The sequence below is a fragment of the Sciurus carolinensis genome, chromosome 16 (genome assembly GCF_902686445.1).
Source record: "Sciurus carolinensis chromosome 16, mSciCar1.2, whole genome shotgun sequence".
In the NCBI taxonomy this organism is placed as follows: domain Eukaryota; kingdom Metazoa; phylum Chordata; class Mammalia; order Rodentia; family Sciuridae; genus Sciurus; species Sciurus carolinensis.
In genome coordinates, this window is record NC_062228.1 from 28,349,571 (window position 1) to 28,372,486 (window position 22,916).

The 22,916-nt window shown below is 41.1% G+C and overlaps 2 protein-coding genes across 2 annotated transcripts in view; both read right to left on the reverse strand.

Annotated features, from left to right (window-relative positions):
- Window positions 1-551: 551 nt before the first annotated feature.
- Lpcat2 (lysophosphatidylcholine acyltransferase 2) overlaps window positions 552-22,916 on the reverse strand; it is a 60,823-nt gene continuing 38,458 nt past the window's right edge. The window contains 3 exon segments of the mRNA XM_047528424.1: window positions 552-2,485; window positions 5,258-5,393; window positions 10,725-10,823. Of these exon segments, the coding sequence (XP_047384380.1) occupies window positions 2,301-2,485; window positions 5,258-5,393; window positions 10,725-10,823 (420 nt within the window). The 3' untranslated portion in view covers window positions 552-2,300.
- Window positions 16,987-18,344, reverse strand: Capns2 (calpain small subunit 2). Its single transcript, XM_047528425.1, has one exon. It carries the CDS (start codon window positions 18,136-18,138, stop codon window positions 17,392-17,394), a length of 747 nt encoding a protein of 248 aa, XP_047384381.1. The 5' UTR covers window positions 18,139-18,344; the 3' UTR covers window positions 16,987-17,391.

Consider the following 22,916-nt stretch of genomic DNA (forward strand, 5'->3'; position numbering starts at 1 on the left):
TGAAGACAGGTTAGTAATACATGGCTTTTACGCAATACCAGCATAATAAAAAACAAAAAACAAAAACCAAAAAACAAAAAACAAAAACTTCACATAATGGTTGTGTCTCAAATTTCTGCAAAAGATTTGGTATAGAATCTACAATTATGCAGTGAAATACCCTCCCCAAATTAGTACATAAAACCAGTGCATTTAACAGATTTAATGAAGCTTACTTCTTTAATTTAAATCGCAAGAGGAGAAAAGTGTTTCTGGAAGAAGTCACTGTCAGGAGGGCCACGAGGAGAGGCCTGGCCCGTGCTGATGACTCATGACCACAGCCTGTGCTGGGACACATCCAGCCCCTGCACAGCCAAGTTCTTGAAGACTAATAATGACTGCTTCTTGGGGGTAATGAGTCTTTCATTAGAATAAAACCACGTCTGACATTTCATAAAGCTTAAATGCAAATAAAACAATTCATCATACTCCTCAATGTGCAAACGTACTCTCAACTCATGGTATTAAGAAGGTACATTACATTGAGATAAAATGGCAGTCAAGAATTTTAAGTGGTAAGTTTGTTTATTCAGCAACATGATCATAAAATAGTAACATTACATTCACAAAAGTGCAAGTAATGGGCATAGACCATTATTTTAAAACAGAAAGATGACAGGATCATTTTTAAGTGCCTTACAGAAAGAAAGTCTTTAATTTGCAATGCTGTTCTTTAATGATTAATAAAGTTATGTTTTTTCCATGATAAAATATCATGGTACCTGAGTATTACATAAATTCACCACACATGACAGACGCTATTAATATTATTCAGTAATTTACTTAAGCAATTGTTTCCACTTACCTTAACACCTTTCTAAATGCTTTAAGACATACAATTACATATATTTATGCATGAAGTTTTCTGGTATTCAATTATCCAAATACATATTTACCTATCAAATTAGAAAACTAACTACTTAATATGTAAAAACTAGTTTAAAATCATGATACTTGGTTAAATATAATCTCTGATACTCTCATGAGACTTCTCAGCTTCAAAAATGACTTTTAAAAAATAGTTTGGGGGTGAATCATTACTACATTCTGAAACATAGCCAAAACAAAGAGTTTGATTTCAAAGACTGAATTCAGAATAGGACTGAACTATTTTGTACATTATTTTAATAAATTGGTTCTTTGTTCAAAATCTCAAACATAAGTGATATTAGCAATATGCATGCATGAGACCTAATAAAATGGCACTTCAGGGAAATTGTTGCTTAACCTGGAGAAGAAATGTTACTGTTGGATTCTTGCCTGGGGCATAAATTGTGGTTTTGCATTAATAAAGTAGGTTTTTCAATTCTCTGGCTTTCAGTGACACTTTGGAAGCTTCATGCTTTCCATGTAGATATTTCAGACAAGCTCTAAAATTTGAGAAGACACTTAACAAAATAAAACTCCCTCTTGGATGATAAAATATATTAATTCTACCATCACATAAATAGAACAAATCTGATTTATTTATCAGACAAGTGTTACCTTCTGAACCATCCAATCCAAATTAAATTCAACTCTGTGACAAACAATTCATTTTCTCATTAGGCAATCAATGTTACCTTCAATAAGGCAATTCCCACTTAGCCCCTGGACATAGCAGTCAGCTTTAAAACAAAGTCCTAGCCGTGTAGATCATGTAAAAAGATATGATTTCCTTAACAGTGGGTTTAAGGAAATCTGCAACAGAGATGCATGGTAAAGAGAAAATGAGTTCTTAAGAAGTTGTGTCTAGTTAAGGGAGCCCTACCTTCCCATAGTCAGTGATCCAAGAAATGAAATTTAGATGGAAAAATGAATCTGTGAAGCTGAAAGATATAAAATTTTGCAAAGCTTCTCAGACTCTTCTTATTTTCGGAAAGGGAAGGAATTAGAGAAAACATAATATTTCTGGTTTTTAGAGGAAAGTTGATAAAACAGTGTAATTTTAAAGCTCTTTCCAGTGTTGATTATTGCTGACCAATAACTAGTAAGGCCAGTGTATTCGTTTGGTTATGCTGATTAAACTAGAAAATCCATAAAAATATGCAGTATTTACCACTGGAAAACAAACCAGTAAAGCATCATATAATATAAAAGAAAAGGACTATTACTTCATCTAGCCCGGTTAACAAAAGCAATTTTAGTAAGAAAGTCTTATTTTTATAAAAAAGCTTCCCATTTAAAAAATCATTACTCACATGCACATTTAAAATACTATCAATAAGTGCTTTTATAATCTTGGTAAAAGCCACTGTGCTTTCTCCGTGGGAACACTGCTTTCAGTCGTCTTTTTTGTCCGAGGTGCTATCTTCGTGATTTTCAGGACTGACTTTGTTACTTGCAACCGAGGGAGTTGTCTGGACTTTATTTGGCAAGGAATACACATGGCAAGTCTGGAGGTCTAAGTATGTTGTAAATATCTTAGCATATTCTGGATGTCTCAAGGCAAAACGTTTGAATTCCTCTAGAAGAGGAGAAGAAAAATTCAATAAGATGGGTGAATCTTCTTTGGATGGGATATAGATTAACAAGTGACTTTAATCACACAGTTGAAAGATTCTATTGCTCCACTCACAAACACTGCTTATGGGAACCTGATTTGTCAATCACTTTGGAAGACAGTTTTCCATTATCCACTCAACTTGCAGATGTACATATTCTAAGACCCATTCATTTGACCCTTGGATACACAGTCCAGAGACATCTGTGCATACGGTGCTCTTGGGGACAGGTATGAGAATGTTCACAGCAACATTATTCATGATAGGTAAAAAAAAAATGGAAATGACTCACAGGTCGATCAACAGCAGAAGCTGATGAACTGGAGTAGATTCATGGGATATAATAAATGTTATACAGCAATGAAAGGGAGCGAAGGGCCAGGCAACAAAAATGTGTGGAGGAACCTTAAAAGTGTAATGCTGACCGTACAAAGCCAGATATGGAAGGATACACATTGTAAGAGCCCATTCACATGAAGTTTGAAAACTGAGATAAGACGAAAACACAATATTTAAAGAAGTTTTCGTGTGTGGTGAAATGCTAAGGCAAGGCCGAGATTTCTTGGTTCGTTTGTCATCTCCCTATGCTGTCTAGGCTGATCTGAGCTCCGGCTCAAGCCACTGTCCCACCTTGGCCTTTGGGGACTCGGGACTACAGGCGCCCACAGTGCCCAGTGATTCTAGAAAAGCCCCCTTTCTCGATCTGAACGGTAGTTACATGGGTGTTTGCTTTATAAAACTTCATCCTATTCTACATTTGTTTTATTCTATTTTCTGTGTTTTAAGTAATAAAAATGATTTTTAGTACCTTTTAATTTTTTTGTTATTTTTAGTAATAAAAAATGCTTTTTTAAAAAATTCTCTTATCCAGGACTTTCTATTATTAGTGGCTTTGAAAACTATGTTAGCCTTAACTCCAGTATCGAAAGATGAGTCTTGCAAAGCTGAGCCCTGGCTTATTATTGACAGTGACTAGGAAGGTATACAGAATAAGACCGCTGAATGGACATTTTGAAATCAAGTGTTTCAGATTTAAGAACTGAGATGGAGGTGCAGAAGGCTTACTAAGGCAACTACTAGGATTTGAATCTTAAGCCTCCAGTAAGCTGGGGCTTCTAAAATACAACATTACCCTCGATTTTGAAATTTCTCCATCCTATTCAACACAAGTCTGTTTTGATGATGAGGAAGAGGACTTAAGTGACTTCTAGGATAACTGGGCTTGACAGTGGATTTATGGAAAGAACTTCAATTTAAGACTTGAACTAAAGTTCAAAAGATTAAGATCCTCCATTGGGACATCAGTAGCATGAAAGAGGATCTCATTTTTAGAAGTGCAGTGAGTAGGCTCTAAAGCAGAATTTGGGTTTTCATTTGACTAATGGAAAACCAAGAATAAAAAGAGTTTAAAGGAGCGCATTCATGACATATGTCAATACCTACATTTAAAGTAAAATTATCAAATTCCTCAAAAAAAATCTGGACTTGCATAATAATGGGGAAAGAGACATTCTATGTATTCTGAAAAGAATAAAAGGTTGAATTTCAAAAAACAAAGCCGTCTTCCCTAAAAGGACAAACTAGTTTTAGTATTATTTTCCTTTGAAAATGTTATGCCAAATAGTTTTTCAAAAGCTGGCAATTCAGAGTAATAAAGAATTTTACTGTGAAAGGAAAATGGCCATATAATTGGTACACACGCTTTACGAAGTTTTGTCCGGAAACCTGTACTTCAACCTTTCTGTTTTCTAAATGCACTCAATAGATTAAGGGCCCTCGAGGCACTTAATTACCTAAAAGAGAACGTGGGACAGCCCAAATGACAGTAAATAAAAACAGGTAAGAGAAGTGTGTCATCTACTTTCCCCACCCATCCCATGAAAGTTAACAGGCTGCAACTCTTTGATCATCATAAGGGGAAAGTAATGGAGTAATTAAGGAATCCCCTCTGGCCTGAGGGGAAAGACTGGGGAAGATAAGCCAGCCTGGCTGCCATGACCACATCAAAGCTGGCAGGAAACAATCCCTAGGCCTCTCAAGGAATGCTGGATGAGTCCCAGGCTCCCCTCCTTCAGCCCGACTGAGTTGTGTGGAGAAGGCACGGGCACTATCGAGGGACCTGCCACTATGCCACAGGACTTCCTCTGTGACGGTCCTTGGCTCACAGGGGCTGCAAATGAGATGGCCCGAGACAGGAACGTGAAAGCTCACAGGGCGGCGACAGTCAGCGCGGCGAAGCTGCTGCCGTTGTTGGCACCTTGGCCCTGTCCTCTACTGAAGCAGTCATGCCCGGCTTGGTGAACGCGCTCAGGACTGTCTGGCCGCGCTGAGGGCGGTCACACTGGCACCGGTCTGAGAGGCACCGAGGTACAGTCAACCGTGCAGGCTCTAAGGCCAAACCATCTTGGGGTTTGAATCCAGGCTCTAAGGCTCTTTGGTGGGATGATCTTAGAAAAGTTACTTATATTCTTTGGTACTCGGTCGAACAGAAGTCATTAGTAATACTGATTGAATAGGCTTGCTGTGAAGGTTCAGTGAGTCAGTGTCTACGAACATCTCTCTGCAAGAATGCCTGGTGCTCAGTGACTAGGTGTATCACCACTACCCCCACCGCCACCACTGTCACTATTGTTTCTACTATTAATACTGTCGGGTAAGGGACACATGTTGTGCGAGCCTCAGTTCACAGTCTGGACACCCTCTGTGTAAACCAGGAGGTCAAACTGCCTACTCACCATAGGAGACAGAGTCTCCTTGGGCAATCTCCTTGAAGAGCCCAGAAACATCGAGGTTGGGCAGCCCAAGAGAAGCCTGCAGAATGGTGGAAAACTCTTCCTCTGTTATATAGCCATCCTCGTCAATATCAAAAAGCTGGAGGAAAAAACAAGATAAAATATGAGTGTGTCTCCTTAAGCACTAGTGGTATGGAATGATCCTGGAAAATAAGCTTTAATAATTCAAACATTTACGGTGCCAGGGGAAAGATATGTGAATGAAGAAAGTATGGTCTCTGCTACTCTTATGCTTACGGTTTGGTTTAGTGGTGGAAACAACCAGAATTAAAATAGAGGCATGGGGACATGGGAATCCCACCCCAAAGAGGTCCAAGGAGGCTTCCAGAGGAGTTGATGTTCGAGCTGAGTTTCAGAACATGAAGAGATGTTCCCAGAAGATAAAAGGAATGGCAGGTGACTGCCTGGGGCTTAAGTCATGAGCCCGAGGGGCAAGGCTCAGATCATGGGAGATATAAAACACGTCACCTAACCCTGCAGTAGATGATGGAGGGGAGGTGAACTCAAGGCAGTCTTGGAAGAGGAGGCTGGTGAGGCTACGGACATGAAAACCAATGAAGTTTGGGGTAGATAAGCAGGAAGGGCAGGAAGGGGCAGAACTGCCACGCAGCAAAGACGGGACCTGCGGAAGAGGTTTGCAGCGAAGGAGAGGAAAGTGCCAAAGATGGCAGAGGCTCCCTAGGTGGGCAACTGGGTGAAAGCAGGTCTGGTGAACCAAGAGAGGGAAAGGAGAAGAACAAGTACCAAATGAGATCAAGAGTTAGACCTGGATAGGTTAAATTTGAGCCGACGGTGCCAGGAATAAGTAAGAGATTCAGATACCAGTTTAGGAGACCGGAGAGGCTTGAGCCATGGAGTCAGGTGAGAACTGAACCTGTGGGTGCGTTTGCACTTACCTGTGGTGAACATGCAGTTAGGCAAAGCCCTGGGACACAGCAGTGCAGATGTGTGAAGAGTGGAGAAATGGAAAGATCGAGAAGCAGCAGCAGGAAAAAGACCAGGAAAGAAGGTCGTACACCGTGGAAGCTAAGGGAAGGTTTTTGTGTTGGTGAAAGAGGTTCTGACGGTGGTAATGGACACCAGAGAAAAATGTCATAGAAAGACCAAGCAGGAGGCAAAAGGGGTTGCTTGGATTTGGTGACTGGAAGACTGCAATGACTAGTCAATAATTTCAGGGAATTGGAAGCCACGTGGTCATGGGAATCCAGGGATGTACAGAAGAGAAGAGCAAAGGCAACTGGGATAGCCACTTCTTTTAAGAAATTAAGACTAAAGGGTGGAGATAACTCGGTAGTAGCCAGGCACAAAGGGAGGTTGTCTTTAGGAAGTCAGGCACCAGATAGGGTTATAGGTAGAGGGGAAAAGGCAGCCATGTGGGTGAGGCTGAAGGTCAGGCAGGAAAAGGGGTGACTGAGGGGTAATCCATGTCCCATGGTCCAAATCCTCTCCTAAGACTTTAATGCAAGCACTTATTCTCCACAGGGGCTGATCAGAAGTGTTCAAATCACTCTGCACGTGTTAGCTCTTAAACCCCACAGTCCACGTATGAAGGGAGCCACCGTCAGCCCTCGCTTACAGATGTGACAGCGGAAGCCCAGACACTAGGCACCTTTTCCCAAGGTCACACAACTTGTAAGTGGCAGAGCTGGCTTCAAATCCAGGCAGGTAACATCTAGATTCCGGCTATAGGGGTCTCTACTTCTGGCCAAACATAAGATCAACACCAGAGATAATCAGGCAATAAATGGTCTGATAATTACGTTTTCATCATTCACACCCTTGGGAAGGGGAAAAACATAACTTGTTGCCCCCAGCCAGAAAGCACTGGATTCCAGTCCATTTCCCACCACTTAGCAGCTGACTGGGGAGGAAAGGTTGGAGAGAGAGAAGAGAACCAGCGCCCGAGAGACTGGGGTCTTCATGTGCCTTGGACTTGGGGCCGTAGCTGCAGGACTCGGTGTGGCCCCGCCCTCCTCCCCCGCCTCCGTTGCTGAGCACTCCCTAGACTCCTCTCCACAGCCCAGCCCCTGCCACGCTGGGGCTCTGGTGGCCCTCCTGCTGCGCAGACTCCCTCCACTTGGTCCACACAGGGGCCTTCCCGTCCTCTGCCTCCTCCCACAACTCCCCAGGTGCTGCCCCTCGCCAGCTCCACCCCCCCACTCACCACTGCTCCAGCATCTCCCAGCTTCGCAGTTCCCAGACTGAGGGGAAACCCATGATCTGTGTTCTGGTGTCAAGTTTGACACCCTGGTTTCCTTCGGGAGATGATCCCCCGCCATTGCACAGAATACTGCAGGACTCTCAATCCAGACCTCCTGACTCTCCCACCAAACCTGTGCTCCAAGGCCATTCAGGCCCTCCCTGGACCAAACCATGAATCCAGCTGGAGATTGTTCGCTTGAACTAGAGTGCCCAGGGAGGGTTCCCCAGGTCCTGCCGCAGGACGCTGCTGCTGCTGCTCACAGCTCTGGGTTCTCCCTTAGGCCACTCCCTGGCCCGAGGACTGATTCCGCTCGGTGTGAGCCAGTCTCTCCACTGCTTGCAACTGAAAAACTCCACCAATTCTACCTCTGAAGGTCACTGTGCAGTTGAACTAAGGTAAAAGATGGGCAGTTACCGTGGAGGCGGCCCAGGAAAAGGGTGGGAAAGGGTCTTACGTATAAAAGGTACTGCTAAACGAAAAACAGGAGTATGTAAAAACACTTCCCAAACACAAAACATACCTGAAAACAAAGGTTAAAGAAGGTTAAAAAAAGAACCAATGTGAACATGACCCTTGCCTTACTGGAAAAAGAGCTAAGTATAGCTGTGGGTCTGCCTTTCTTCCCTCCCCATCCCCAAACCAAAGTCTAGGCTAGACAAGATTCTCACGACATCTTTAAAAACAGTAATTACTGTACTTAAGGGTCAAATTTTCTATCAGGTCTTTCATTGGTAAACCAAAGGTGACTCTTTGCCCAGCTAGACTTATAATTACACATACAATCCCAGAACAGAAACACAACTATCTGGATTGGAATAAGTTAGCTATGTGCGTAATTTTAGGGTTTATGATGAATAAGACTGTAAAAGCTGAAGGTTTTAAACTTTAGAAAAAGTTCTGGCCCTTGCCTTATGACCATCTGCTAAGCATCAACCACTTAGGTTCCTTATCGGCCTCACAGTTAACTGAGTTTAAGCCAGTATGAAACAAAAAGTAAACTCTGTGAATCTTTTATCAATGATGGAACACATTCTCCTGGTTGCCTCGAAGACATGAGAAAGAACTCTGGTGGAAGAGCCCTGCCAGGAGTCACTGTGGGATATTCTTCTCAGAGGAAGAGAGGAAGAGAGGAAGTGAGGAAGAGAGGAAGTTAGAAAGAGAGGAAAAGAGGAAGAGAGGAAGAGAGGAAGAGAGGAAGTGAGGAAGAGAGGAAGAAGAGAGGAAGAGAGGAAGAGAGGAAGCGAGGAAGAGAGGAAGAGAGGAAGTGAGGAAGAGAGGAAGTGAGGAAGAAGAGAGGAAGTGAGGAAGAGAGGAAGTGAGGAAGAGAGGAAGAGAGGAAGAGAGGAAGTGAGGAAGTGAGGAAGAGAGGAAGAAAGGAAGTGAGAAAGAGGAAGAGAGGAAGAGAGGAAGTGAGGAAGAGAAGAAGTGAGGAAGAGAGGAAGAGAGGAAGAGAGGAAGTAAGGAAGGGAGGAAGAGAGGAAGAGAGGAAGTGAGGAAGGGAGGAAGAGAGGAAGAGAGGAAGTGAGGAAGAGAGGAAGAAGAGAGGAAGTGAGGAAAAGAGGAAGAGAGGAAGTGAGGAAGTGAGGAAGAGAGGAAGAGAGGAAGAGAGGAAGTGAGGAAGAGAGGAAGTGAGGAAGAGAGGAAGAAGAGAGGAAGTGAGGAAGAGAGGAAGTGAGGAAGAGAGGAAGTGAGGAAGAGAGGAAGTAAGGAAGGGAGGAAGAGAAGAAGTGAGGAAGAGAAGAAGTAAGGAAGAGAGGAAGAGAGGAAGTGAGGAAGAGACAAAGGAAGTGAGGAAGAGAGGAAGTGAGGAAGGGAGGAAGTGAAGAAGAAAGGAAGGGAAGAAGAGAGGAAGTGAGGAAGGGAGGAAGTGAGGAAGAGAGGAAGGGAAGAAGGGAGGAAGAGAGGAAGTGAGGAAGAGAGGAAGTGAGGAAGAGAGGATGAGAGGAAGAGGAAGAGAGGAAGTGAGGAAGAGAAGAAGTGAGGAAGAGAGGAAGAGAGGAAGAGAGGAAGTGAGGAAGAGAGGAAGGAAGTGAAGAAGAAAGGAAGGGAAGAAGAGAGGAAGTGAGGAAGGGAGGAAGTGAGGAAGAGAGGAAGGGAAGAAGGGAGGAAGAGAGGAAGGGAGGAAGAGAGAAAGAGAGGAAGTGAGGAAGGGAGGAAGAGAAGAAGGGAGGAAGTGAAGAAGAAAGGAAGGGAAGAAGAGAGGAAGTGAGGAAGGGAGGAAGTGAGGAAGAGAGGAAGGGAAGAAGGGAGGAAGAGAGGAAGGGAGGAAGAAAGGAAGAGAGGAAGTGAGGAAGGGAGGAAGAGAGGAAGTAAGGAAGGGAGGAAGAGAGGAAGTGAGGAAGAGAAGAAGTGAGGAAGAGAGAAGAGCAGGAAATGAACAGAGAAGGTCCACAGCTTCCATGCCAGATGGAAGCAAAGAGGCTGTGTGAGAGTCCCCAGTCACAGCTTCGTGAACAAGGTGGGAGATGGGGATTGTTTCACCAGGAGGTGATCACAAAGATTCGAACCTGAAGAAAACATCATGTTTGAATACAAACAAAAGAAGCACCTGTACTCAGCACTAAACACACTTGGGAGAGTACTCTGCCCTCTCTGTTGGCACGTGTAAGTGGTAAATGAAGTCTGGGTCCTCACAATTCACACTTTCGTCAAGCTCTGCTGGGAGCCAGGGACACGGATTTAACTCGTTTGCTCCCAGTTAGATCCCTGGGCCGCCGTGAGGATAAGTGTGCTAATACAGGAGGGTGGAACTTGGGAGGTTTGTGATGATGTTGGCCTGATGTCACAACAGCAAAGTGAAGTCCACCAGCGACATGCCACTTAAAATATTTCTCACATACAGCATGAGAAAATAAGGGCAGATTGGAATTTTCCAGATAGTGAATCAGGATGACTAGTGACAAGTGGTATTTATTTATAAACCTTACTTCAGGGCTTCAAAACAAAGAGGCTGAAAAGAAAGAATTTTTAAAGTTAATTTGTCAAATCACCTGCTCTTCAACCTGGATGCTTCCATTTTGCTTAAATGGATGGCTACTTTTGTTTTCTTTATTCTCGGTAGCAATTGACTTAATCACATTATTCTCCTGTCCATGTCCGTGGATCTATAAACTCACGTGATAGATTCGCTGACTTTCAAGTAATACACTTAGAGTCAAGACTTGTTTGTGAGGCAGAGCAAGATGCGGTCAGTGGGGTTGACAGTACCTTAAATGCCACCTGGATGATCTCCTCTGTGTTGGCCGGGTGGCACAAGACGGCCAGGCCAATCACGTACTCTCTGAAGTCAATCGAGCCATCGTGGTTCTGTGAAAGGACAGGGGAAATGGATTAGGCAGGTCACTGGTTGAATCACTGCTGATCACGTCACACGGTGAGATTCAAAGATGCCGCACATCATTGTGGCGCACTGAGCAGGCTCGGAGGAAGGCGCTCGCTAGGGGAGTGGCAAGCACGTTGCCTACGTGTTCCCAGCTAGAAGAAAACCACACTTTCTGTTTATCAAGAAATATTTTATCAATGAGGCCATTGATGGTGGCCTCCAGCATCCAATGTGGGTTCCTGAGCTCAGTCTCACCTTCACGGGAGCCCCTAGGAGAGGTGAGGTCTAAGATTGCCGCACTTCGTGGGACCACAGCATTCATTTCACCATTACAGGTGCTCAGTCTCAGGATGGTCAGTACCAAAGGGTCACCAAAGGACCTTAGGGGTTACTCAACAATTGTCCGCTTGGAGAAAAAGGGAGGGAAAGGAGAAGGGTAAACTGAGGCACGAGTCGAGCTCTATTCTCCCCTCCTGCCTTAATTTGCAGTGAAGCATCAGCAACTGGGGCAACTTCAACAGCCCCCTGGGAGTAGCAGGTTCCAGGAGACCCTGCGCTTCTAAGTCAATCAAAACGGGATGTCACACCCTAGGAGGCATTTCACGATAGCCACAGGAAAGAAAGGACAGGTGATTCTTCTCCAGGCTGTCTGGACATGACGTTTTCCCTACACCTTCATCTAGACAGGAACAGGGGCAGGGTGAGAACAGAATGAGAAAGCTCAGGACAAAGAAAAAGCAAAGAGGGATCGGGCAGAAACTGAGGGAGGTCTGAAGGGAGAGAGAATAGAAAGAGATGGAAAAAGAAAGAGGGCTAAAAGAGAAAGGAAACATGGAAGAGAGTCGGAGAGGACAATGGAGAGGGGAGTGAGAAGAGAGGAAGGAGAAAGAAAGACACACAACTGTCAGCAAGTTCTGCGATCCTGTTTCCAGGCATTAGGATCATTTTGGCAGCAAAACCTTTAAGTGATGAATTCTCAGAAAAACCATGAGCCAGTAACAACAGAGCTAGTGCAATACATAATTTGATAGACTAACAAATGATGTTTGGCAATGACAAGAGTGTGATCCTGACTGTGACTAAGTATCTGCGCTTTGGTCAGGAGCTCCTGACGTCGAGGACTGCATTCTTCACGGGGTGGTGGTGTACTTCCACTGCCCCATGGAGACGGCTGCTCAAATCCTGAGTGCAGAACCTTCACTTTGAAACGTTCCGGCAGGCGTTCTTCATTGGGGTTTCATGGATGACCTTGGGAGCGGAGGAAGCTGTGGATCCTCTGAAATGATGTGCGATTTTTTGTATGTACATTTTTCTAGAGAAAAATCTGGTAGTCTTCATAAGCTCCTAAAATATTAAGGCTCAAAATGTCAACAATTGTTTTCACCCTATTTCTTTATCTGACTATAGGGTGGAAACGGAAAGGAATGATGATTTATTTTCACTTTCCTACTAGAGAAGGCAGAAACAGAGGTTTCAAGATTTCCCTGAAGTAACAGAGTTTATTCCCAAGATGAAAACTCAGGTCATGTGACTTCTATATTTGTCTGAAAAGTAGAGAAGTAGGGATCTATTTTTTTCTTTTCTTTAATCAAGTTTATTGAGATATCATTTACATTCAATAGAATGCATCCATTAAGTGGGTAGTCTGATCGACACATGGTGCACCCTGGTGGACCCACAATCAACATTAACATTATGTCACCTGGAAGTTTGAGAGAAGGTGGTTCTAAGAACATAATTTCCTTCTTGTGCCACCACCCTTCTTCTTCTTCTTTTTTTTTTTTTTTGTGCACTACAGAGGGCTGTTTTTAAGGAGTCTTAGAGATTGAGGAGCTGAACGCATCATAGCTGGGCAGCTATACACTGAAAAATTTCTTCTGCAACTGGCCCTTTCCACTAATCAAAACAGAAGCCTTACATATAAATTCTGTTAAGAACAGCCTATAAAAATGATGCACAGACACTGAAGTTACAGTTAACAGATTGCTTGTATGATTTGAAATGCTCCTTTGAATTTACTTTGTGCCTTTATTGTGAGACATCCAAATTTTACCTATGCTCCCAAACCTTATGCATATCCCAGGTCGAGCATAAGAACTCATCCTGTGGAGGCAGAAAGGGAATATCCTTAATATCACCATGAGTTACAGAACAAGGTAAAAATCCTAGACCCTTAATTTTCATTAACAGTTTTATATATGAGTAGTTTTGACTGACAAAATTATACTAAAGGAGACCCTTGACCTAATCACATTAAAAAGTATATGGAAGTTTTCTTTCTAGTAATTAATGTGAAGGAAAAAAACAGTATGTAAATTATTCTAAGGGATGATCTTACGGTATTAACAAAATAAGACACTGCAAAGGTTCTAAATTCATCATTTGGAACTGGAAGGAATCACAAATCATCCAATTTCTTCATTTTTACTAATGAAAAAACTGAAACATATATTTCTCTTCAGGTTACAAAACTCATTATTGCTCTCACTGCAATTATAATTCAAAAACCAGTCATTCAAAATAATGCAAAGTAGCTTGATCAAGTGTATTGAAAAACAGATGATAAATTAATAGCAAAATACACTAATTTTTATACTTATGAATCAGTTTCATGATACAAATTATATCTATGGTTCCTTCCTTTAGATACTTACTGAGTTCCCCAGGAAGAATTATAAACTTATTAAAAACATCTAGACTTGAATATCTTTTCAGGATCACATTTCAAAGGAAGAGACCAGCTGTTTGGAGGCAGTCCCTAATCCATCCATAACTTGTCCCAATCTGTAGCCCAAGTACAGCCCACAGCTGGAACCAAGGAGTTTCTCTGAGTCACCACAAAGTGTGACTAAGCCTTGCTGAAGCTCCAGGCTGTGGGCCTCATGCCCTTCCTGCTGGTTAGCAGGATCAAAAAATCAGAAAAGCCTGTGGGGTCAACTCTCAGCCCACAGCCACCAGCTCCTTTCATCTGCTTCGCTTCCAGGGCCAGAGGAAGGTTCTAGGCTGCTTGTTCATGCACTGTCCATTCAAAGTTCCAGAAGGAGTTGAGGGCCTGATCTCGGGTATCAATTCTCTAAGGCTAATTCACAGTTGGATATAGCTGACATTTTTATTCATATGTAATCAGATAATCTTTATGGCTTTTTAATTCTAGCAACGTTTAAGGCTGTGTCTGGAATACATTTCGCAATAGAAAACTCCCAAGGATGGGAATTATTTTCTCTTTGTTGTGTTATCATTGATACAATGTCAGGTCTACATATGAGAATCAATGTTCTCAAAATAATTTCAAAATATTTATATAAAACAGAATTTACTAGCCAGCAGCCAACAACAACAAAAAAATCTTCAAGTTGTTGAAGATAAACTATAAATCCAAAGGAACAGTATTATTAAACTATAGTAAATTCTCAGTTATCCAAAAGAATCAGAGAAGAGGGCCGGGATTATGGCTCAGTGGTAGGGTGCTTAACTAGCATGTGTGAGGTACTGGGTTTGATTCTCAGCACTGCATACAAATAAATAAATATAGGTTCATTGACAACTAATAAAAATATTTTTTAAAAAATCAGAGAAGAGTCTGTTCACCTGGATGTTCTGATTGAGTCTATTTCTCCCACACATATCAGTGTGCCAACAATGTTCTTGGAATTAAATATTTTTAATTTACTTAGCATTAAAGCAAACAATTTTTAAAAGTAATTCTGGAAGTTCTTCAAGACCAATACACATAAAATTCAGTACCCTGCAGGTGCCTCCACAAATATTTTTTATGTCCCCATTCTGGGTAGTTGTGTAACGCTGATAAGATTTCTGACTGAGATTGCTTTGTTAGCTTTCCAAAACACATACACTGTTCCTCAAAGATATTTAGAAGTGACCTTGATGATGACGTACGAAATTTAAATGTCTTTGAAAGTCTGTGGCTCCTAGGCACAAAGCTCACTGATCGCTTCCCTGCTTTTCACAGGTTGAAGAATTTAGTGCATTATATCAAGATAAAGTTACTTTTTCAAAATCACACAGGATATTTTGAAATTTAAAGCACAAATGGTACAATTTCACATATTGTATCACTATTTTCAATTTACCACATTGATTAATGTTATAAATTTAAAATTAATGGGATAGATACATTGAAAACCTTTGTCTTAGGCTAGAGTAGACTTCCATATAGAAATGGACAAATTTTAAAAGCTGTCAATTAATACTTCTAACATTGAAAGTATTCCTCTAAAACATCAAATATTAAATGAAAACTAAGAAATTCAATCACTTGTTGGGCTATGGGTTCTAAACTATGCAAAGATTTGGTTACTTGGAGAATATTATAGAGTTTGGACTGAAATCTTTATTATCCATGCTAGTGACTGAGGTTATTTATACAAATTTCATATGAAGTCAGAAAGAACAGAAGAGAAACTTGGGTCACTTCCGGATGCTTTCCTACCTGCATGCCAGAGAATCATAAACGCAGGTAATCCCTCAACTTGAGGAAGAAGGGAAATATTTCATACCACCCCTACTGGAAGATGATTGTCTTCACTTTTAGTAAAACAGTTATAGAGATGTTTGGAGCAAAAATTTAATGATATATTGTCTTTCCCACAACCATCATGTGGAAAAGTCCAATTAAACTTTTAAATATTCTGAGTCCTTAGCAGAAATCTTGGCAGTCTTCTTCCTTCCTGGCTGCTCCAGGCCTGACATATTCCTGGGCTTATTCTTGAATTGGGAGACTGATATTAATGTGTGGTTGCTGGCATAGCCTCGTGCCTATATAACCACACCTGGTCTAAGTAGCTTACCAGACCAAGTTAAATCATAAGTCCCTTGAGGAAAGTGGATGTGTTGTCTGTGCTTGGCTCAGCTCAAAATTACATGTGTGTGGTGTTTCATAAATATTAAATGATGGGGAAGAGGGCGAGCACAGAGGCCTAATGCCAACCTCTCCCAGTTTCACTTGGGATTTCTAACAGGCCAGTTACATCATCACCACAGTTACAAGTCTCCTCTGAACGAGTCACATTTATCTTCCAACTCAGGAGGACCCTGCAAAGTAGTCTGGGATAGAGGGAATGCATTCAAAAAAGGAGCAGCAGAAGGGGTGGAAACCCAGTCAACAGCAGCCAGGTGAGCTGAGCACTTGCAAACGCAGCCTCTTGCTGGGCAGACTCGCCAGGGGATCCTGGATTCTGCATACTTCACTCTAACAACCTGTATCCAAATTATAACATCAAACTAAGGGCCATGCACAAGAAAGGTACAACTACTCACTTCCTGGGTGGCAGTTTCTCAGCATCCTATCTTTCTTCTCCTGGATGTAGGTAACACTGACTTTCCTGTTTGGCCTGTTTTGGCTGAGACAGATTCAAAAAGTACTGGGAGACAGCACACTATAAGAGGCAATTAAGGCTGCCAATTTTGGCTGCTCCTCAGAATCCCCAGGGGAGCTTTCAGACCATCCATCCATGCACCCCACCTCTAAAGAGACTCCTTTCATGTATCTGGAGTGGGACTCAGGTATCAGCATTCCTAAAGATCACTCTCAGTGAATCTAAATTTCAGCCAGGGCTGGGAATCACGGCAACAGTTGTTCTCCATACTGTTTATATTCCATTTAGTTAATTACTATTTATTTGTTTTTCTTTATTAGCTTTTTTTCCTATCAGCAGTTTTCAAAGATAAGCAAAAGAATTTTCCCTGCTCTAAGGTAGGGCAAGACTTGACAAGAACTGTCTAACATCAGCTGGGCACGCCCGATTTTGTATGAAGTACATTTAAGAGTGATCATTTTGATTCGTTAAGGCAACTGAAGACATTTTTGAATGGGCATATTCCCTTATTCCTCGATACCCTTGACTTTTTTCTTTTTTAAACAAATATATCAAAAGACCCCAAACTTCTGTATGTTTATTTTACTAGAAAATAGAACTAAAGAATTCTAGAATTTTAGCATCATTTAAAAAAAAAATCTACCTTTACATAAAACTTCTTCATTTCACATTTCTGAACCTGTTTCTATACAATTAAACAGGCTTCCTGGAAAGTGCCTTTTATTTTTTTTTCATAATGGAAAGACCAGATGTGAAATTATGAGAAAAACAGATTTTAAACTTCTCACATTTTTAAAAGAAAATATACCTCTTCAGTGCTTTGTTGATTTATTTCAGGATTTAAAAAAATTTCATTATTAATAATAGTCACAACAAGGGTAAAGTTCCAAATGGCTGGAATTCATTCACCAAATAAGCAACCACCTTTTAAAATCTATTCTGCCAGAACTTTCCCCACCACCTCCCACTATATCTATAAATCTACGTGAATCCGGTATCTCAAAAAGCTGATGTACAAACCCCTGAAAACAGTTTTTAGGAAAAATCTGTTTTAATTAAGCAGTTAAGGGATGCCTGCTCTCAGAAATACGTAGGGCTCCTGAGAGGGTTGGCCAGTGAGTGACAGCTGTCGGACAGGGTGACGGCAAGCGTGGACAGTGGGGAAGGCTCTCGGCAGTCCTGTCCCCCGGGGAGGCTCTGGGCTTCTCTGCTCACTTCAGGAATACATGGTCAGCTGCAGCCATTCTCGGATGGACACCTGAATGAGGCCATCTGCATCTCTATCCAGGGACTTGAAGGCACGGAACATGGCGTCCAGGCGGACCAGGCAGCTGATGAAGTTGTTAAAATCCATACCCCCGTCCTCGTTGACGTACCGCCGGACAATCGTTTGGTGAAGCTGCTCATTCAGCTGGAAGCCCGCAGCCTGCAGAGCTGCCCGCAGCTGAGAACTGCCCAGAGACCCGGAGTGGTCCCGGTCATACTGCCTGTAAACGCACTGCCACTTCTTGATGTTGTTCCACAGATACTTAAACTCTTCGAAGCCCAGCTTCCCGTTGGTGTCACTGTCCATGACCGACACGATGCTACGGCAGGTGTCAAGGCTAAAGCCGTCAGTCTTCAGATCCTTGTGCTTAGAAAGGACCTTGTTGAGAATGTTCATCAGGTCAGTGGCGCCCACCTCCATGTCTGGTCCAGCCAGCTGTGCAAACTGGTGCCGAAAACGCCTCACCTCCTCACTCTCCGAGGCTTCCACGGCCGTGAAGTGCTGCTGGGTGGGAGGGGGCTCTGGCGTGTACTGAGCCGCAGCAGCCTCGCTGATCAGATTCACAAGCCCGCCAACTATCCCTCCGATGCTTCCTCCTCCTCCTCTTCCTCTCTGAACCCCTCCTCCAATGAGGCCTCCAAGAGCTTCTCCAAGACCTCGATCGGCCCCTTCCAACAAGGCCTTTGCAAGAAACATGCTTTCGATGTAACGAGCAAGTGTAAATGCTGCTGAAATCCTGGAGATGGTGTGAGGAGAGCCGAGGTGGAGTTCGAGTGGCTCAGGTGTGGGAGAACTGGCTTTTCCATACCTGCTTCCACAGCACCCCGCCTCCCCTCCCGGGGTGAAGTCTCCTCTCCATCTGAAGTTGCCGGAATGCCACTAGGTCCTAGCACCTGCCATATTTTAGAGGGCCCAGTAAAATGGTTTTCTACTCCTCTAGATAAATATTGATAAATTATAGTGTCAGCGCACATTAGAACATTTTAAATAGAAACTATTTAAACTATACATTTCTACCTATCATTGCTTTCTTAGTTCTTTGTCTCAGCACCTGAAAGACAGCATGCATTTTCCTAAGAGAAGGTATATGACTCAAAGAAATCACCAAGTGCTTTTCTAAGAGATATTTATTATAAGGGGAGAATTAAAGAATTTAGGGGTATTGGAAAGATATTTACCCAATATCCTGACTATGGCAGAGATTTTCAAAATCCAATGTTCTTAACCAAACCTTGGAAGGGAGATTTTTAAAATGCAAGGTGCCCAGGTCCCACCCTCTGACATTCTGATTCTGGAGATCTGCTGTGGGGTCCATGATTATTCTGGGATTTTTTTTTTTTTTTTTTGGAAGTATATCACTTATATAGAAAAACAAACAAATTGTAACTGTAAGGCTCAGAGTTCCATTAACAGTATTCATCTGTGTCATGACACCCAGATAAGAACGGACCTCACAGCACCCCAGAAGCCTCTTGAAAGCTTCTTTCCAGTTATTCATTTCTCTGCAGGTAACTGATATCCTGATATTTAGCACCATAAATTGATTTTTGCATCTTAAGTAAATGAAATAACCTAGTATATACTTTTGGTCTTCAATTCTCCCTCTCCCTCTGGATAACAATTCTACTTTCTATCTATGAATTCGACTACTCTGTATGGCTATTAAGAGTGGAATGATACAGCAGTTGTCCTCTTTGTGACTGGTTTACTTCACTTAAAATAACGTCTTTGATGTTCCTCCATGTTGTAGTACCTCTCAGGACTTCATTCCTTCCTGGAGATGAATGGCATTCCATGACATAAACATGCCATGTTCTGATTTTCCATTCACCCCCTGGTGGACACTTGGGTTGCTTCCCTCCTTGGCGATGGCAAATAATGCAACTAAAAACCCGGTGTACAAACATTTGTTTAAGTCCCCCATTTCAATTCTCTTGGGTATGTGCATAGAACTGGAGTTGCTTGATGATATGATAATTCTATTTTTATCATTCTGGGGCACTGCCACATTATTTCCCATATCAGCTACACTGTTCTATTTCCCCACAGAGGTTTGATGTTGAACATCTTTTCTCTTGCTCACTGGACATTTGTTATCTTCTTCGGAGAAATGTCTATTCAAATCCTTTGATCATTTTTTACATGCTTTTAAAAAAATTGTTGTTGAGTTGTAAAAGTTCTTTAATATTGTGGGTACTAATTTCTCATCAAATATATGATTTATAAATATTTTTTCCCATTCTGTGCATTACCTTTCCGCTCTGTTGTCCTTGGATGCATAAAAGTTTCAAGTTTTGGTGTAGTCTTTCGTTGTACGTGCTTTTGGTAACGTATCCAAATATTCATTGAGAAATGCGGTGTCATGAAGCTTTTCCCAGGTTTCCATCTGAGAGATTTATGGTGTCAGTTCTTTTGTCTAGATCTGTGATTCATTTTGGTTAATCTGTATATACAGTGTGTTTTAGTCATTTTTTTTTTTTTTTTTTTTTTTTTGTTGTTCCTATGACCAAAATACCTGACAAGAATAACGTAGAGGAGGAAAAGTTTATTTTGGCTCATGGTTTCTGAGGTCTCAGTCCTTAAATAGCTGACTCCATTGCTCTGGGCCCCAGGTGAAGCACAGTATCATGGTGGAAGGGCGTGGAGGAGAAACGCAGTTCCAGACATGGCAACCAGGAAGCAGAGAGAAAGTTCTGCTCATCAGAGACAAAATATAAGCCCCAAAGGCACACCCCAAGTGATCTCTTTCTGCCAACCACACCCTACCTGCCTGCAGTTACTGCCCATTAATTCCTATCAGTGGATTAATACACTGATTGGGTTATGGCTCTCACGACCCAATCATTTCACCTCTAAACTTTCTTGCATTTTCTGACACATGAGTTTTTGGGGGATGCCTCATATCTAAACCATAACATGGTATAAGGTAAGGACCCAACTTCATTATTTTGCATGTGGATATCCAGTTATTCAAACACTGTTTCTTGAAGACTGTCCATTCCCCATTGAATAGTTTTCGTATTTTTGTTGAAAATCATTCCATCATATATACCAGGGTTTATTTCTGAGATTTTTATTCTGTTTCATTGGCTGATATGTCTGTCTTTATCCTAGGACTACACTATTTTGAGTACTGTAGATTTGTAGCAAGTTTTGAAAACAGGAAATGAGACCTCCAACTTTGTTCTTTCCAAGATTGTTTTGGTAATTGCTAGGTAACTTGAGTTGTTATATGAATTTTAGAATTGGATTTTTAGTATCTGTAAAAAATTGTTGGGATTTTGTTTGGGTAATATTGGCATCTTAAAATATTAAGCCTTCTTATCCATGAACATGGAACATCTTTCTATTTATTTGTCTTTAATTTCTTTTAGCAACAGTCGGTAGTTTTCAGTGTACAGATCTTTAAACTTCTTTATTAAGTTTATTTCTAAGTATTTTATTTTTTTGATGTTATTATAATGGAATTGTTTTCTTAATTTCCTTCACATGTCATTCATTGTTAGAGTATATAAATGCAACTTCTTTTGTGTAGTGATTTTATATCCTGCAACTTTGCTAAACTCAATTCTCAACTTTTTGTGTGTGTGTGTGTAATCAGTAAGATTTTCTACAAATACAATCATGCCATCTGTGAACATGGATAATTTTGCTTCCTCCTTTCTATTCATATAGTTTTTATTGCTTTTTCTTGTTTAATTGTGCTGGCTATAACTTCTAGTACTATGTTGAATAGAAAAGGAGAAAGTGGACCTAACTAGTTTTGTTCTTTTACTTAGAGAAAAAACTTTGATCTTTCATTGCTGAGTGTGCCATTATCTGTGGGCTTTTGCATATGGCATTTATTATGTTGAGGTACATTTTTTCTATTCCTAGTTTGTCCAGTGTTTTTATACTAAAAGGATATGGGATTCTGTCAAATGCTTTTTCTGCATCAATGAGAAGATAATGTAACAATGTGATTTCCCCCCACTTCCTTCTCATAATGTGATGTATTACATGGATGGATCTCCATATACTGAACCATCCTTGCATTCTAAGTGTAAGCCCTACTTAATCATGGTGCACAATTCTTTTAATGTGTTACTGAATTCCATTTGCAGTGTTTTGTTGAGGATTTGTGTATCAATAATCTTGGAACACTGGTCTGTAGTTTTCTTTTCTTATAGTGTCTTTATAGGATTATGTTATCAGGGTAATAATGCTGGCCTGTACAGAATGAGTTAAGAAGTGTTCCTTCCTCTTCAATATGATTGAAATGTTTGAGAATGACTGGTGTTAATTCTTCTTTAAATGTTTGGTAGAATTCACCAGCGAAGGCATCTGGCCCTGGACTTTTCTTTTTTGGGAAGCTTTTGACTACTGATTCAATCTCCTTTTTAGTTATTATAAATATTTTTTAAATTTTTATTTCTTCATGATTCAGTCTTAGTAGATTGTGTATTTCTAGGAAGTTATCCAAATTGGTAGCATAGACTTGTTCATAGTACTTGGTTATAATCCTTTTTATTTCTGTAAAATTGATAGTTATGTTTCCTCTTCCATTCCTGATTTTTTGGCTTGCTTCCTTACCTGGATGTTTTCCTCAACATTACATTTGTGGAAACTTGATTTTCTATTTTTAATAAGCATCTTCAGAAGTCAGTCTGTAACAGGAAGTCCCAGACATACTTTGAGAAACCCTGTCTTTGATACTAGGTAGGTCAGAGTTCAAGTCTTCCAAGTGTCTTTCAAAAACTATATTAGTGAACTTAGGGACTTACAGACTAAATTATTGTAGCACTTGAGGTCTCAATTTCAAATCTGCAAAATGATGTTAATAGCATCTCCTCTGCCTACTTCAAAATAATTCAAATGACACTTTTACATATGTATGAATATGACACAAACCCAACATTCTCTATAAATAATATGTACCAATAATAATGTTTTTAAATAAAAAATAATTCAATCTGATTTATTACATAAGAACTTAGACCCAGTACTTAGGATACAAATGCAAATACAACAGAATTGCTGTGCTCAAGGACGGTGTATATCCACAGGAACTAGTTGCAATTATAAGCTGATGATCATATTCACATCTCTACTATTAATACTAATCTACACATTTGTATAAAATATGTTTTGGTATCTAGGTTTCATAAGATTCCTCTTAAAGACACAAAAGTATTCCAGATGAGAAGAAAAGAAAACTTAAAAAGTTAAGCTACTTATTCAAGATCATTCATCTAATACATTGCAAATTACTTTGGAAACTACATCATTCTAGAACTGAATAATGATGAATCCTGCTATTCTTCGGGAGAGAATAGTAGCTAGGGGACATTGCTCTCTTTAGGACATGGGACAATGTCATGCCTCCTTCTGGTTTGTAGCCAGTGGTTTGTATAAAACTCTCCAATGACTGGTTTTATCTTTCATGGACACAATGAAATGGTCTCTATGAACACCAAAGGACAAATGTCTTCCTT

Bases quoted from the DNA above. Each gene is read 5' to 3' on its own strand.
- Capns2 (XM_047528425.1), bottom strand. From the start codon at position 18,138: ATGTTTCTTGCAAAGGCCTTGTTGGAAGGGGCCGATCGAGGTCTTGGA.